Below are 16,944 nucleotides of genomic sequence, written 5' to 3'. Positions count from 1 at the left end.
TTCAAACTACATAAAATGAAAATTAAAGAAAAAACAGTAATCTAATTAAGGATAGAATTAAAAAAAATGTATGTATTGATAACATAAAACAAACTGAAATAGCTGTTGATAAATTCTGTACAATAGCAATAATACTAACAACGTTAAATATGTATGAGTATGTTTCAGGAATTTATATTATTATTATTATGATTATTATCACCATAGGTAAATTTGGCAGCATCTCTGTCCCTCTGATGATAAATACATCAGTAAATCTGCTGTTCTGCTGCTGTTTGGTGAAAAATTTAATATTTTTTTGAAAGATTCAAAAGTGTTTTAACTATTAACCCACCACTGGGATCGATTCATTAAAAAAACATACTTAAATAACTTGAATAAATGGAACACACAAGTCCTTAAAGTCTTTAGGTTGTACTGTGGACGTAAAATGTGTTTTTTCCATGATAGTGTTTAAATTCATTTGCGGAAACGCTTAAGAATAAGAAAAAAAAACAAGTCCTTTGAGGTACGTCATTTATTTTGAAGGCGGGCGGATGTGGACGTCTCTCCTGCTGTAGACTTGACGCATGCGTAACTGTCGTCTAGTCGCTCTGCTCAAAGGCACCGAGGCGGAGAGGGTTTCTCTCCACTCACCTGCATTCAGGCACGGCGGCTCTCCTGCGCTCATAGGCCGGGAACAGCTCTGCTGGATACGTCCGGAGGACCGGCTCCGCACCGGCCGTCCTTCCGCAGATGGTCTTTGTCTGCAGGCAGGGGATCTGGAAACCCGGGCCCGCTGCGGGAGCGGGGAGGAGGCCTCGGAGCTCCCCTGTTCTGATCCATAAAAGAGCAGCGACAGCCCGGATGCATCTCTACTAGCAGGTCGGCTAGCATCCATCCAGAGCGGGGCTCGGGAGGCAGCGAGCAGGCCGGATAAAGGGACCGATTCGTGCTGCTTCGGGTCGAGGTTTCTACTGGATTTTATTTGGGCTTTATTTTTCTGCGGGTTATTCTTTAAATCTGGAAATCGCGGGACTGGAGGCCGGCTAGCTGCGAGCTAGCTGCCCAGGATTACCAGGGTAACCAGACAGCTGAGGCTCCGCAGTAAAACAGACCGTCTCCCGGTGATCTCTGACCCGCTGACAGACCTCACCGGAGGCCGGGGCGCAGCGATGGCTGCCTTAATCAGAATCCGGGGGATTGTGAGCAGGAACAAAAGGCGGTACCAGGAGGACGGCTTCGACCTGGACCTGACCTGTATCCTTTACCTTTTTGTGTGTGTGTGTGTGTGTGTGTGTGTGTGTGTGTGTGTGTGTGTGTGTGTGTGTGTGTGTGAGATAGCGCCGTGCAGAAGCCTGTTCAGAAAAGCTGTGATTTAAGGAGGCGGCTCGGTGTGGGGCGTATTGCTGATGAGCAGCCGGACTCAAAAATTCGCACATTTAGAGGCGGGCTCGTGTCTGCTGGCTCGTGCCTGAAGGCTGTTCTCGGTCGGTCTTCATGGTCCAGATGTTCCGCTGGTTTTTTCTGCAGCGACCGTCTTCATGCTGTCCCCTTACACTGACACGTCTGCTAATTAGTCTTAATTTAGCAGATTTTTCAATGCAGTTCGGCGTGAGGTCTGTTGGAGCATCTCCAGGCTGCTCTGATGCATCTGCTGTAGGTCAGAATATCGATTATCGACCAACCTGTGTGTTATTAGTAAAATAACAAACCCAGCACTGAATTAATGAAATCTATCGATCACTACTGATGATTGATTATTCTGTTTGGTCATATTTAGTGGTGTTCGCTTCTCTCCTGTGTTAATAAAGTTTGATTCAGAGGACCTCCTGCAGGGCTGAAGGCACCAATCCACATGCAGCTGATTGAACAGGACTGATTGATCAGAAAGCAAATAGCCACTTATGGTGGAGGGACTGAGGATGATCAGCACAGTGAAAGTCCCGATCAGTTTGATTATTGATCAGAGTAGGGGTGCTTTGTGCCTTTACAGACGCCTGACGTTACATTTTATTCTCTTAGCTGTTTTTATGTCGTTGACCTCTTCAGGTTTCTGACAGTTGATTCATCGCTTTGGCAAACTTCCTGTCAGCTGACTCTGATACCTGACCTGTTACCACCTTCTGAGGTAAACTGATCGATTAGGGAAACTCGACTCGTTTCCGATGATGTGATGGTTTATTCATTTTTAAAGAGGAACTGTTGTGTTTTCGGTCGTATGCGCCGGCCACCTGCTGTTAGACCTTCTGTTTATGAGGGGCAGCCAAACCCAACCCAAAGGTTGTCTTAAAGGGGGAGGAGTCCAGGAGAGAGATCTGACTAATCATGTGATGGTATGAAGCTCTGTGATTGGATGTTTGAGTGCTAGTTTTTGGGGTCCAGCTGTGTTCAGACGTTTGGTCCTGAGCGGCGCTCCATCAGACATTTATCCAAACATCATCGCGATGGGTTTCCCCGCCGAGCGGCTGGAGGGCGTTTACAGGAACAACATCGACGACGTGGTTCGGTAAGATGACCTTTGACCTTCTCTGACCCATGTTTTTAGTGCTCAGCAGCGCCTCCTGTAAACATTGCTGTGAAATCTGATCCCGTACTGAAAAAATGCACAACCCAGTTTTTAAGGTTATTGGGTCACTTCCTGTTAACGGATTAATGATCGCTGCTGCTAGCGAAGGTGGAAATCTTAAAAATTGGATGGACACACAAACGAAAACCACCGAAAGTTTGAAACTGGAGATTTTCTTTGATCCACGCTCAGAAAGAACACAGACTCAGTGATTCCCATATGGAAAAGAAATAGTAAAAACTTATATGATTTACTCATGAACGTGGCCACTTTCTCGTTACTTTCATATATTGTTTTAGGAAGTATCCAAAACATACAAGTTTCATTATATAATTTTTCAAGGGATCTTATATTTGTTTTCACTCTTGTATGCTTTTCATACAAGTTTCACACAAGACAGATACAAACTTTATAAGATTTATATGTATCTTTTCCATATGGGATATTGCTCCACTGAAAACTGATCTCCAGTGAGTCCAGAGCAGGAGCTCCTCAGTAGGCTTCCTGAACCTGGCAAATCAGAAGGAAGTTTGCTTTAAGGTGGGCCACAAAAATGTGAAGTGTACAAGTGAGCGAGCTTCAATCAGCTGAGCAATAATAGAAGATTATTTTATTGATTACAGACGTGCTCGAAATGTGACGTCAGCCTCGTTAAAGCCGCGTCGTGTTCAGACACCAGCAGGGGGCGCTGCGGAGACCACGTGTTGGTTTTTAAAGCTGGTTTGCTCGGCGTAGGATTTCTGGATGAAAGACTTTCACCTCAGCCTCACAGCAAACTCTGCAATAACACTGTAGTGTGATAACGCTGTAATAACACTCCACATGTCATCGTGGAGCTGCCGTGTGAGTAAAGTCGGTCTTTTTTAAAGCTTCTCTAACGGTTTGCCCCGCCTCTCCTCTCAGGTTTTTAGACTCGAAGCACAAGAATCACTATAAGATCTACAACCTGTGAGTACTCAGTCTGCTTTCCTCTGTGATGATGTCTTGAAATGAAAACTTCCTGTTCAGGTCATAAAGCTGAGTTTAGACCAGACTGTTAGGACCGGGGCCCTCAGGAGTCGAGCCTGACGGGCCTTCAGTTCTAAAGTTTTCATTCGCTCACTGATGTGGGAAATGTTCATGTGAGGAGCCCCGCCCACAGGCGTGCCGACTCAGCTCAGCAGGTCCAGGTGTACTGACAGCAGCGCAGGTTTAACAAACAGGATAATACTGTGACGTCAAGCACAGAGAAGTGGGTGAGGGGTTCATTTTAACGTACTCAGGTGAGCGTCTGTCAGGTGGACTCCGCCTCTCACCGCAGCTCCTTACGTCAGCGAGCTAAACATTCCTTCAGAGGTGCCGACAGCTGCCGGCGAGGCGGCCAGTCCTAACATCTGTGTGCCTTTCCACAGATGTGCGGAGCGACATTACGACTCATCAAAGTTCAACTGCCAAGGTGAGCCTGTCCTCTTGTGACCTCTGACCTTTGAGAGGCAGTGTGTTTGTCTGGTGTTGGGTAACGAGCCGTCGCTCTGCTCCTCCTCTCCCAGTCGCTCAGTACCCGTTCGAGGACCACAACCCGCCCCAGCTGGAGCTGATAAAGCCGTTCTGCGAGGACCTGGACAAGTGGCTGAGCGAGGACGAGCAGCACGTCGCTGCCATCCACTGCAAGGCGGGAAAGGGCCGCACCGGCGTGATGATCTGCGCCTACCTGCTGCACCGGGGCAAGTTCCAGGAAGCTCAGGAGGCCCTCGACTTCTACGGGGAGGTCCGCACCCACGACAAGAAGGTAACCTTTTTGTGTTCATGTGGAGCCTTTGCCTCGTGATACGAGGCGCCTTGAGCAGCTGTTGTGATGAATAAGGTTGTAACTGGGCGGTAAACCCTGAGCATGTTCTCCCCGTGTCTGCAGGGGTTCTCTCCGGGTACTCCCACAGTCCAAACACATGCAGCTAGTGGGGTTAGGTTACCTGGCGATTCTAAACGGTCCACAGGTGTGAGTGTGAGTGATTGTCTGTCTCTGTTAGCCCTGCCACAGCCTGGCGGCCCGTCCGGGTGTTCCCAGGGTGCCCCTGCAACCCTGACAGCGTGACAGAATGAATGGATGAATTCTAACTCTGCAGAGGCGGCTGATGAGGATGCTGAAAGACTCTGATATAACCTGACCTCACGATTGATCTGTTGATGTTCAGGGTGTGACCATCCCGAGCCAGCGGCGCTACGTTGTCTACTACAACTTCCTGCTGAAGAACCAGCTGCAGTACAAACCGGTGGCTCTGCTCTTCCACAAGATGCTGTTTGAAACCATCCCCATGTTCACCGGAGGCACCTGCAGTGAGTCTCGAGCAGTAAGTCTGCTGTCGCTTCGAGCGACTTCAGTTGAATTAACGGGTGTCCCTGTGCTCCCCGCAGACCCCCAGTTTGTCGTGTACCAGCTGAAGGTGAAGATCCACACCTCTAACCCCGGCCACACCCGCAGGGAAGACAAACTGATGCTGTTTGAGTTCCCGCAGCCACTTCCTGTCTGTGGAGACATCAAGGTGGAGTTCTTCCACAAGCAGAACAAGGTGCTGAAGAAGGTGAGGAGGTGATGGAGTCCTCTTTGTTGTCCTGAGTGGGGTTCACATGTGGCCTGGTGTAGTTTGTCTGGGCTCACCTCGAAGGGCCGTCTGTGGTCAGTGCTGAGTCTTGTGCAGACCCTGTGTCTGAGCAGGACTGAATATTTCCTCACAGTCAAAGGTCAAAGGTCAGCCTTGGTTATTCAGTGCCAAACTCAAACTAGTCTTTACTGTAGATGTTCAGCATCAGTTTTAGGAGCACAGGTTTTTCTCCGGGGACCAGAGGAGGTGGAACACGGACACGTGTCCACGATGGCAGAGCGCACGGCCGGCCTGGTTTCCTCACTGCTTTTTCTCATTGTAGGAGAAGATGTTCCATTTCTGGATCAACACCTTCTTCATCCCGGGTCCGGAGGAAGTCCCAGAGAGGATGGAGAACGGCAGCGCGGGGACACCCAGAGAGCTGTTTGACAGGACGCCGCAGACCCCGATGACGCCGGGAAGCGAAACCAACGACAGAGACTACCTGGTCCTCACGCTGACCAAGAACGACCTGGACAAGGCCAACAAGGACAAGGCCAACAGGAACTTCTCCCCGAACTTCAAGGTAAGCTGCTGAGCAGCGACGCCGTTGACGGCGATGGCGCTGAGTAAATATCCTGCTTGTTTTGTTCTTTAAGAAAAAGACTCGTTAAGTTGACGAGCCGCACAAACCCAGCTGTAATGACCAGGAAGATGATTTCTGCTGTGCTAGCGTGTAAACTCGTTAGAAGCACAGAGAGCGATGAGCGGCAGAGCGCCGCTGCCCGCCATCTGTAGTTTAAAAGCGTTAGCAGCAGGCAGGTGACCTCCAGACTGACGGTCTGCTTCTTCTTCTGCTTCAGGTGAAACTGTTCTTCACCAAGACGGTAGAAGAAGGAGCCAACTGTGACGCGAGCAGCACGTCCTCGATGACGCCAGACGCCAGCGACAACGAACCGGATCACTACCGCTACTCGGACACGACGGACTCGGACCCTGAGAACGAGGGGTTTGAAGACGAAGACCACAATCAGATCACAAAAGTCTGACACACACGCACTCTCTCTAATACGCAAACATACAGCTATATACGTGTATATATATCTCCAGTATGTATGTATGTATGTATACACTCGTGAACCCAGACGAAGACTAGCGGGCGGTTAGCTAACGGGGAGTATCGCCGGCGGACCGCAGCTGATCAGTGGGACTCTGATCAGAAAACTTTCGCCATCCCCACCCCCCAAACTTCTACACAGCTGGACAATCACATGACATGGATTTGTAAGCATGTGGGCGGGGCCAGGCGAGTGGACAGTGTGACGCAGGAAATCACAGTTTAAAGGAGTAAAACTTGAATCTAGACAAACGGAAAGACGAGTAGACTTCTTTAGTGACCACACCGCGGCGTCTGTGGGACGAAGCCCCTCCCGACCAGCTTTGTTTCGTGCTGAGCGGTCTGGACTCTGTCTTCATCTCTGCTCTCTTCAGGCTTTCTCAGTGTTGACGCTTCTCTCTGTGTGCTGAAAACTCAAATTCAGGTCGAGCGTGGACCCACGTGGAGCTTTGAAGGCCAGTTCCTGTGCTTCACCTGAATCTGAGACGTGGATCACTGCGGGACAACCAAAATAATTTACCTGACTCAAAATGTGAAACCACAATGCTGATGATGGCAGACGGTCATGTGATGAACCTGGCAAAATATCAGCATTGGGTGAGGTGAATCTGTTCTTTTAAAAAGAGATGCTGATTTAAAAAGGTCGAACCCCCGGGTCACCGTGACCGCATTTATTTATTCTCCCAAATACTTCAAACACCTTCAACTGGAAACTCCTGATCCAGTTTGCAGCAGCCTGTTTAATCCAGTCTAAATTGGGTTGGGCTGTAGGTCTGAACTTTTCTCCCCGAGCCTTGTTTGGACTGGCCGGACGGGTCCCGTCGCTGATCTGGACCCAGTTTGGGACCAAGCACAAAGAGAAGCGACAACCTGCTGTTGAATGTCACAGTGAAGATGAGAAACGTTATTATTCACAATCCTCTGCAGCTCCGTCAATCATCTGCTGAAGGATGCTCTGAGTGCGTGAACACCTGCTTCACTGCTTCTCTGTCTGTCCTCAGTTTTGCACAGAAGGACTGTTCAGTCTTTCAATCAGCTCCTACACTTCAAAGAACCTTGTTTTTGTTGTACTCTGAAATATATCAATCATTAAGCTAAACGACAAATGAGCTACTGCACAGTATAACCATTCCTGCAGCGATCTGCTTTAAGCTACACACCTATATAGGCTAGCCCCCAGCACAGACTGAAGCAGAAATCTTTGACTCCAGAGCGCTGGCTTTCGCTGTGTCTGGCATGCACTTTATGAAGGACACTCGAGTGAATCTTGACGGCCTTGTAAATATTTCCAGGCGCGCTCCGTCTGTGCAGGAGATCTGATTCGGCTCGTGTTGCGCTGTAGTCCTCATGAAGCTGCCGTTTGTGAGCTTTGGCTTTCTGCAGCCGGAGTCCGCAGCGTGGCAGTGCCATCATTACAACGTCGTGGATTTCTTTTTAGTAAAACTACTCTAAGCTAAAGGTCTGCCAGGTCCATTTGGAGCATCTTTTGAATGGACACTGGGACCTCGTCGGGGTCATGAGGATTTTGGGATCACTGCCCAAAAAACAGGTGGAACGCTGTGCTGACCGAGCGGCGCCATCACGATGGTCAGCCTCTGTGTGTCTCTGGTTTCTGATCTTTCAGAATGGTAACGCTCTAGAATTATTACTCTGTCCATAGACTATTAATCGTTTTTACTCACTACTACTTCTTGGAGATGTTTAAGCACTTATATTCTTGCAAATTGTACCTTTAACACCAGGGACGATGGCTGGAGAGTCACGTTGGCATCACAGCAGGTTTGAGACTTGTTTCAAACTGACAGAATGAGTATTAGAGATGTTTCAGCTACTGGAGGTTTGGCTTTGCCATGCAACATATGTAAAGTTAAAGCGGGCTCTTGGACGACTGTTTTGACCATTAAGCTTCTTCTTGCACATCCACCGTTCTGCATAAAGATATTACATGTACAGTATAATAAGGCCTAATGCAGTGACCATAAACACCGTCTGACTTCAGCCAGTCACACCGTATAAAAGTCTGTCCGATGGTCCGGAGCATCTACAGGGTCATCTGCGTCCTGGTCGGGCACAGGTAGAAGTTTTAGTCCTGATGCCTGATTTCCGTCCTCACATTTGGTGCTAAAAGCTATCGTGGACCCTGCTATGACTGATAGTTCATCGTGGGTGTGGTATCTGGGTCTCTGTTGTTGAACCTGTGGGTCTTGGCAGGTCTGGTCACACAGGATGCACCATGAGGATCTAAAACACAAACTCCAAAGTTGTAGTGCCGATGCCTTCAGTAAAAAAACCTCCCATCTTGATCTCCAGATGTGTTTAACGTCAAAGAGCTGGTGACCTGTAATGAAGGCAGAGGCATCAGTAATGATGATTTCACTCATGTTCAGTTGCAATCAGGATAAATAAGATGCTGAACCTTGAGCTTGACCCCAAAAGGAGAAGATCTGAAGGTGTGTTTGACCCTCAGATCTTTGGGAGCTCGCCCGTTCTTGCCATCCAAGGTTGAACATGTTTGCAGAGCTCTTGGTGATGGTGATGATGATGCTGAAGCAACTGCCAACTGTTCCTTTGTGCTCTCTCTTATGACCGATCTAATGCCTCCTCATCAGTGCCAAGGGTTTTTAGGTTAGATTGACATTTAGCCAAACAAACGGCATCCTGTGTGAGCACGTCTAACGCCGTGGCCTGGTGCTACTGACAGCCAGTGCATGCAGCTTGTTGAGCGAGCCCAGGACTGGTCGTCCATCTGTGGTGCTCTCTACCAGCAGCGTGCGTGTTCGTCCACTCCTGATCTCTAATGCCCAGCAGCTGTGTCGTCAGCGTGGCCATACAGCCACTGGGATTTTTACAGCAGCATTTCCTGTCTCGAGTCCTGTTAGGTGCTATCAGACCTGGCCTCACGTCCTGTCACTGACCCGTTCAGCAGTGACCAGGGTGTAGTGTAGACCTGTACCAGAGTCCATGGTTTGACTCCATTCAGGTGGATTTGTTCTTAACACCCACAGTTTTACTGAAGCGCAGTCACTCGATGAGGTTTGGGGCAGGTCGTGGTCGAGTCCAGAACGATGGGTAGAAGCTGCGTTTTGACTCTTTGTGGTTCTCCAAATGATTTTCCAGCAGACCTCACCGCTTTACCCAAAGGGAAGCTTGCAGAGATCCAGAGATGGGTCCGAACGTGGAAGACTGAGTGCTGTAGTATTTCATGTTGGTAATATTCTCCACTGCTGAGCAGGTTCAGGTGTTTGAGGCCAGGCAGGTGCTGTCCACGTCTCTGACTGTTCAAGGTGCTCAGTGTCTTTTCATTGTTGGTTGTATACAAACCTCCGTTCAGCTCTTCTCCTCACCTGGAGTTTCATAGAAAGTGGTCACCTGTTAACAGAGCTGGGGTCAAACTCCTCCCCGATTCTGACATCATCAGGGATTCTGCGGCAACTCTGTGTGAAGGAACCTCGAATTTTGCCTTTTAATGCACCGCGCCTGCCTCTTTCCCACTGCTGTGGTGCTGAAACAGCGGCCCCACCAGAGAGCCTGCTGCTCCTGAAGTTAGGACCCGTGCCGTCAAACGCTACGGGAGGGCCTACCGCAAGAAATTCATCCAGTGATTGGCAGACTCTGGGTGGGGTGCTTTTCGCGCAGACATTAGCCCAACATCTGCTAACGATTCTCAGATCTGTGTGCTGGGTCTGGCACCAGTGGAAAAGCGGTCATTGTGACAAGCTCCGGTACTTCCTGCTTCCTCAGACGTCCTGTTTCTGTCCCCGACCACACAGTGCTTCAGCTCTGCTGTTTGCGTCTCTTCACCAAACCTGCCACGATGAAGCTCGGACGCCTTTGTGTTCCTAATTGTTGAGTTTGGGTCCGTTTGTAATTACAGTCTGTGTTCACACTCTGTTTGTTTTTCGCCGTAAGGTTAAGGTGTCACCGTTTCTCTGTGCAACAGTCTGTAGATAGATGCTCTATTGATCCCACAAGGGAACTGGGACCCATCAAGACATGTGGCATAGTCTGCTCGTGTTATCCTCACGGAGAACCTCGTTAGAATAACGGATTCTGCATTTCACAAACCAGCGTCAGTGTTTCAGCCTCCTTTCATTCAAGTAAATCGGATGGATGTCATATGACCACACCTTCAGTAGTTTCAGATGTTTCCTCTGAGTTGTGTACCCAAACCATGTCTGTTGGTCCAGTTAGAGAAAGAACAACAGAAACTCGTCCAGATCAGGCTGTTTAGCCATCTGTTCTGCTTTTGTCTTATTACTCTGCTTTCCTGATGAGCTGATGTCAGCTGTTCCCCAGATCTGAGTCCTGAACATAAAACAACACATCATTGGCGTAGAGTGTATCTCCTCTCGCTCCTGTTCAGTCTAAACATGGCCAAAGCTTCAAACGTTAACCTGCAGGCCAACTACAGAAACTAGAGCCCCGGGTGCTGCCCCTCAGCAGGCTTCCAGAAGACAGCGAGCGTGATTTCAGGCCAGGCTTTAGTGGACCAAGCTTTGACTGGTCAGTCCACCGGGTGTGGTGAAATACGTTTTAACTGAGGTTTAATAACTAAATAAATGTGGGCCCGTGTCTTCCTGGCCTCCTGTTAACACTTGATGGCTGTTTCAACACATCCAGAATTATTTGCTGTCATTAACGGGCAGCTCCCTCTTTGCCTTTAAATCTATATTTCACAGATGTGTGGTGTCATCACTAAGCCCCACCTCCTGCTGTTGAGTAACTCGGTAACAAAATAAACACGAGCACCTTAAATCCGTTAAAGCTGACGACGTGTCTTGGCGCATTTGACCAGTGAAAACTAAAAGGAACGTGGGACGCTACGCAGCTGCTCAGCTTGTTTTCACGGCGACAAAAACAGCCATTAACGTTAGCTTAAACGAGGTCGCTAGCACAATGCTAACAATAACTTTCCTTCTGCTTTGCTGTTTAAGGACGGCCCCTTTTTGGGGCGGGGTTTGTGGTCTCGATCAGATGTGGTTTTGTACCCGACTCCGAGCCTCGTGTCACACGTCAGCTGCACACAGGTGTTCATTTTAGTTTCCAATCAACAAACAAAAAATGCCACCTGACTACAAACTATATCACCATGGCAACATGTTAATCTGACCCCCCCTCTTTTATTCCTCCTCTCTTTGTTTTATAAAGAAATAAAAACACTGTAAAGGTGAATAAACTATTTATAAACAGCTGCTCATTGTTTGATTTTTGTTTGCTTGGTTTTAGAACTACGACTCCCATAATGCTTCAGGTGTCTGTCAGTACGAAAAAGAATTTCTCTTAAGGTCCATTTGCTCTGTTATCAAGTGCTCAGTGCGCTGCTTTAAGGGAAGAAAATGGCTTTGGGGCATTTTGTTGAATAAACTCTTGGTGAACTCATGTTTTAAATGGCCTGTATTTGTATAGCGCTTTACTTAGTCCCAAAGCACTTTATACTACACCCACACATTCACACACTGGTGATGGCAGCTACGTTGTAGCCACGGCCGCCCTGGGGCGACCTGACAGAGGCGAGGCTGCCGGGCCCTCTGACCACCACCGGTAGGTAACAGGTGAAGTGTCTTGCCCAAGGACACAACGACCGAGACTGTCGGAGCCGGGGCTCGAACTGCCAACTCTTGAGCCACGATCGATCAGTTCTAAAGCTGCGTTGGGTGTTTCAGGAGGCTGAGGCAGACGTGACTGACCGCACTGTTTAACTCGTCACCAGCCACAGCTGCCACACCCACAGCTGTGGTAGTGCTCTTTATTGTTCCTGAGTTTGACAATGTAATGTGATTACTTACAGACATTCAGCTGGATGTTCTGATTAACTCTGACTCGGCTCAGAGTTAAAAATAAGAATTCACTTTTTGTCCAGTAAATAATTAATGGGCTGATTCTGATACAGTGTTTCAACACGCCTCATTCATAGAAACGCCCACGGTTCACACTGATGGATGGAGGACACTGCAGACGGGAATCGAACCACCAACTCCCACCTTAGTAGACGACGCGCTGTGCCAGCCGTGAACAACCATCATCGTCTTCTTCTCTGACAAACTCGTTTATGCTCCGCTGCTGCACAGACTCGCGCACACAGGAGCGCCTCAGCTCAATCCTGCGTGTGCGCGCACGTGCACGATCGACCGGTGACTTGGCAGAAATGATAATGGCTCGCTTGCCCCACCGTGCAGTGCAGCAGGGAGCGGGGAGGAGAAATGAGGTCACACGCGCTCAGTGTGCCTCGTGGGCAGCGAGCCATCACTGATTCTGTCTCATCTGCTGCTATAAAAAGATCAAAGGAGGCACAGAGCAGCGGAGACGCTCAGGCAGCAGCTCCACCAGCTGGACTGCACCCACCACGCCTCCACCTCAGACAACCGGCCGGTCACCTGACGCCTTAAGGTGTGGCAGATTTCACATCAGACACTTCAACCCTCATTCCACGGAGGGTGCAAGCTTCCACCCACGCTCAGCTCCACCCACACTCGCTTTGTTTTGACCCAAACAGCTCAGCTCATAAAACAGCTTCAGCTGTCAGTCACCTCCACACCACACGGCCAAAACCCACAGAAGGTCTGAGGCGTTCAAAGACCTGCACAAACCGGAGGTGGGCCCAAACACACCCGCCCTCCTCGACTCGTTCTGACCCAACAGGAGACTAAATATCAACAGCGTTTCCATGAGCGTATCTCAGTGCTGCTTTTAAACACCTGCCACTGATAAACTGGTCCAATCCCAGTTACAGGACAGGGGTAACTGGGAGTTCTCCAAGGCTCCATCCGGGGGCACCTGTTATTTCCCAGTGGAGGTCAGTGATTAACGAGTGTAATGTAAGAAAAAAGAATTTGAAGCTGAAAATGGTTTTAACAAACTTTTTACTAACGTTAGTGAACGCAGCACAAGCTCACACATCTGCAGTTCATTGATCGACAAAAGAAACATTGTGATTGATCAGTTTAATGATTGATCAGGCAAATTTGGCCTTCAGCACTCTGAGCATGCTCAGTGCGGACTCCACGCAGCCATCAAAGTTGGAGTGGGTGAAGGCGTCGCCGCCGCAGACAAGCAGCGGCTCGTCCAGGATGGTCATGTGACCCGGACAGTCAGGCACTGAGGTCTGGACCTGCAAGAGAGAGGGGGAGGGGCCATGAGTCAATCGCCGCATTGGGGGAGGAGTTCAGGTTACAACAAACAGATGACTCACCTGTGAGTACCGCCACTTCTGACACTTGATGCTGATTGGTTGAGGCAGGCCAGGAAGCAGCCTGTGCAGCTCCCGCAAGATGACTGGCTGGACATCCTCCTTGTCTCGCTCCAGGTGTTCCAGGCCAAACGGGACGCCGGTATGTACGACGAGGGAGGGGCCGCGGCCCGGAGCGTCTGAGCAGGTGGACAAAAGCAGTGAGCGAGATACAGGTGAGAGGAACATACAGGGGAGCAGACAGACGACGGACACACCTGCGCCGCGCTTCTTGGAGTCCACAGCGACGTAGCGGATGCAGCTGCTGTTCGTGACGTACTTCGCGCCCCAGGGAACTTTCACGACGGCGTCGGGGGAGAAGAAGAGTGCGAGGGCGAAGCGGGACGAGTAGACAACGCCCTCCAGCTGCTGCCTCTGCTGGACAGACAGCACTGACAGACAAGGAGACATGGGCCAATCAGCAGGAAGCCCCACCCCCGAATCACCACAGAAGAACTCACCTGTGTGTGTGTGTGTGTGTGCGCGCGTGTGTGTGTGTGTGTGTGTGTGTGTGTGTGTGTGTGTGTGCGTCACTCCAGACAAACATGAAAAGTCTGCTGCTGTTTCATTCTTGGCTTAGAGCTCAGAGACAGAAACAGGCGGCTGCCTCTCTCTCACACACACACACACACACACACACACACACACACACACACACACACACACACACACACACACAGGTTATTATTAGATGTATGTGTGTGTGTCAGCGCAGAGGAAATGGGCGCTGTCTGCTCTCAGCCAATCAGAGAAGCTGAAGGTGACATCACCATCTAGAAAGCCACATGTGGAGCTGCTGCTGTTCTGCAGCAAGTGCGCGCACACACATGCTTGTATTTCTGTCTTTGTGAGGACAGTAGTCACTACCAAGGACCACACACACACACACCCACACACAGCGGTGTAGTGTTGTGAAGAATCTATCAGCCAATCAGAGCTCTGGAAAATTACTTAACATCAGAGTGTGCTGATCGTGTGTGTGTGTGTGTGTAAACTGTGGGAGCAGGAAGCAGTCAGCACCTCTTCAAAATAAGAGTCCAGTGTTTGCGCTGCTCTGAGGTCAGCGGCTGGACTGGAAGGATCGTCCCGTCTGCCCAGGTCGACCTTTGTGATCAGAACCTCAGAGTTATTGATCACAGCGATGAACATGGGTCGTGTCTAACAGCTGGATCTTCTCCCTGCAGCTGTTGCTGCCCCCGTGTGGCGGAATGGTGTTACTGACTGAGACGCCACACCTCAGATCTCACATTCGTGTCAGTGTCGATGAAGTCTGAGACCCGTGTTTCACAAGACGTCATTTTTTTACCTCATAAAACATACACCGAGTGTGTGTGTTTCCTTGTGTGTTCTGGCCGTCTTACATTGTCCCAGGTCTCCCTGCAGCTGCAGGATCTGAGGGACCGGCATCGTCAGGACGACGGCGTCAAACGTCTCACTGGCTCCTGCCTTCCTCTCGACCTCCCACGATGCACCACGGCGATACAGGCCGGTCACGTGATGCTCAAGGAACAAATCGGCTCCTGACACACAGACGAAGACTCAATAAAGTTTAATTCCAACTGAATCAGAGTCAGCCTGTGCGTTTCAGGTGAATCTGATTGGACAGTTGACCAACAGGTGGACGTTTACCTGACTGTGACAGGAAGTGCTTGACGATGCTGCTCGTGCCCAGTGGCGTCACGTAGTTCTCGGTGCCCTCGTGGTCCTTCAGACCTTCGATGGGACAGTCGAGGGGCTGCAGGAGGCCCACAGAGAGGAGCTCCGAGTAAAACCTGCACACGCACACGCACGGTCAGCCTGCCTGAAGCCCCAGCTACAGAGGTGTACTGGCCCTTTAAGGCAACAGGTGTGCGTTACCTGTGGTGGGTGCGAGCGTAGGCGGGCGTGGCTGAGATGTACTGCGCTCCCAGATCAGCCGATTGAGACGAGGCGTCGGGAGCGTGGCTGGTGGACATCCTGCCGCCTGCACACAGACTCCCACTGTTCCACACATTTTACTCTCTCAAACCAACCAACCACTTTATTAACTGCTCGTTAACACAAATGACTAATCAGCCAATCACGTGGTAGCAGCTCAGTGCACGCAGACAAAGCTTTTATTGAACATAAAAAAGTGTAGGTGTAACTATCTGCAATATTAAAGATGAATATATAAAGAACAAAAATACGCAAAACAGAAGGAGAAAGAAAAGGAAATGAATTCATAGGCTGATCCATTCTGAACATTATCCCGTCACACCTGTGTTCTATAGTGGCTGCAGACAGCTTTACTCACCTGTGACTCTGGAGCTCTGAGAAAGTGTTTACGGTTTGTAAAGCAGTTGGAATTTAGTGTTTTTTAAAGTAAAGCGGGGTCATCAGCCAGTGTGTTTATTATTCAGGGATACCCCGTGACATGAATCCCGTCTGTAGGCGAATATGATGGCAGACAGTTCACGACTGAAGCTGAGCATCAGGAAACGTCTCCAAACCAAAGTCAGTCGCAGGTGGGTTTATGATGTTCAACACAATCAAATTACACAAAACCTGATTATGGGGGACAGCCCTCTTTTTAATCTGGCAGCTGGAATTTCATCATCTGTTCAAACTGAGCCTCAGGATGATGAAGATGATGTACAGGAAGAATCACAGGGGGTCTGACCTGGCACCAGTGTACCTAATGAAATGTCAGGTGAGTGTAAACAGATGCTGGTGGAAGCTCCTGTCTCTGTTACAGGTGAGGGTGTCTGTGGGAATGACAGCTACCTGCTCACCAGAACCTCTCGCCATAAGAACAGTTTCTTCCCCTCTGCTGTTGGACTCATGAACATAACCATATGACTGTTCCCACCACTAACACATGACCCTACGCTGTGTTCACATGTTTGCACTGATCACCACCTGCACTCATGTATATATTTATCTACTTAGCACTTTTAATTCTTATTTTTATGTCTATTTAAGCGTTATATGACGGTATGTTTGCACTAAGTACCGCAGCAATTTCCTAATGTTGTAAACCTGCTCAACATTTGGCAATAAAACCTTTCTGATTCTGCTATATACACTGACGTCATTCGCCCTCAGCAGGTGATCACAGCCGAGCCGAGTTACAGAGGAGGCTCCTCTGGTACACAAACGCGTCACTAGTGTTCTGCGGCGTGTCCGTGTTCCCATCACGGCACCGGAAACGGAAACTGTGCAGTTTTATGAACGGACTTCTGTCTGTCTCACCTGCGCCCCTCGCTTTGTCCCACACCACAATCCGAACCGTGCTCTGCAGCTCTCTCCTCAGCAGACATGCGCACAAGCTGCCCGTCAGGCCCGCACCCACGATCAGAACCCGGGACATGTTAGCGCGGGAACCGAGCCAGGCTAAACCTGCAGAGACCGGGTCCGAACGAGTTACGAAACCGACACACAGAAGGACGAACAAAAACTTTCCCGGGGTCAAACGGAAACAACTGCTGCACATCCGGATAGAATTTCAAAATAATCACAGAAAACGTTTAAAGCG

At 49.5% G+C, this 16,944-nt stretch overlaps 2 protein-coding genes across 4 annotated transcripts; one reads left to right on the top strand and one right to left on the bottom strand.

The window, feature by feature from the left end:
* Positions 1-550: 550 nt before the first annotated feature.
* LOC113027917 (phosphatidylinositol 3,4,5-trisphosphate 3-phosphatase and dual-specificity protein phosphatase PTEN-like) lies at positions 551-11,602 on the top strand. 2 transcript variants are annotated; one of them, XM_026177749.1, is made up of 9 exons: positions 553-1,239; positions 2,404-2,488; positions 3,452-3,496; positions 3,940-3,983; positions 4,078-4,316; positions 4,720-4,861; positions 4,940-5,106; positions 5,450-5,692; positions 5,970-11,602. In XM_026177749.1, exons 1-9 carry the CDS (start codon positions 1,155-1,157, stop codon positions 6,153-6,155), a joined length of 1,236 nt encoding a protein of 411 aa, XP_026033534.1. In that variant the 5' UTR covers positions 553-1,154; the 3' UTR covers positions 6,156-11,602. The 2 variants fall into 2 exon arrangements, with proteins under 2 accessions (XP_026033533.1, XP_026033534.1); XM_026177748.1 differs by having other exon boundaries at positions 551-1,239; positions 4,720-5,106.
* Positions 11,603-13,066: 1,464 nt separating this feature from the next.
* rnls (renalase, FAD-dependent amine oxidase) lies at positions 13,067-16,910 on the bottom strand. 2 transcript variants are annotated; one of them, XM_026177745.1, is made up of 7 exons: positions 16,662-16,910; positions 15,306-15,428; positions 15,078-15,220; positions 14,810-14,968; positions 13,667-13,840; positions 13,413-13,588; positions 13,067-13,331 (listed from the first exon to the last, which is right to left on the bottom strand). In XM_026177745.1, exons 1-7 carry the CDS (start codon positions 16,727-16,729, stop codon positions 13,176-13,178), a joined length of 999 nt encoding a protein of 332 aa, XP_026033530.1. In that variant the 5' UTR covers positions 16,730-16,910; the 3' UTR covers positions 13,067-13,175. The 2 variants fall into 2 exon arrangements, with proteins under 2 accessions (XP_026033530.1, XP_026033528.1); XM_026177743.1 differs by having other exon boundaries at positions 15,306-15,411; positions 16,662-16,909.
* Between the last annotated feature and the right edge of the window lie 34 nt (positions 16,911-16,944).

The sequence above is a fragment of the Astatotilapia calliptera genome, chromosome 8 (genome assembly GCF_900246225.1).
Source record: "Astatotilapia calliptera chromosome 8, fAstCal1.2, whole genome shotgun sequence".
Lineage (NCBI taxonomy): Eukaryota > Metazoa > Chordata > Actinopteri > Cichliformes > Cichlidae > Astatotilapia > Astatotilapia calliptera.
The sequence above is the reverse complement of the archived record's forward strand: the minus strand, read 5'-3'. Positions and strand labels throughout refer to the sequence as shown.

What these genes read in the sequence shown, in the direction of transcription:
- LOC113027917 (XM_026177748.1), top strand. Translation starts at nt 1,155, where the DNA reads ATGGCTGCCTTAATCAGAATCCGGGGGATTGTGAGCAGGAACAAAAGG. An exon ending in AACATCGACGACGTGGTTCG is followed by an intron (nt 2,489 to 3,451) that starts GTAAGATGACCT and finishes CTCTCCTCTCAG; the next exon opens with GTTTTTAGACTCGAAGCACA. An exon ending in ATCAAAGTTCAACTGCCAAG is followed by an intron (nt 3,984 to 4,077) that starts GTGAGCCTGTCC and finishes CTCCTCTCCCAG; the next exon opens with TCGCTCAGTACCCGTTCGAG.
- rnls (XM_026177743.1), bottom strand. Translation starts at nt 16,902, where the DNA reads ATGTGCAGCAGTTGTTTCCGTTTGACCCCGGGAAAGTTTTTGTTCGTC. An exon ending in GCACTTCCTGTCACAGTCAG is followed by an intron (nt 14,969 to 15,077) that starts GTAAACGTCCAC and finishes TCTGTGTGTCAG; the next exon opens with GAGCCGATTTGTTCCTTGAG. An exon ending in AGAAGTGGCGGTACTCACAG is followed by an intron (nt 13,332 to 13,412) that starts GTGAGTCATCTG and finishes TCTCTCTTGCAG; the next exon opens with GTCCAGACCTCAGTGCCTGA.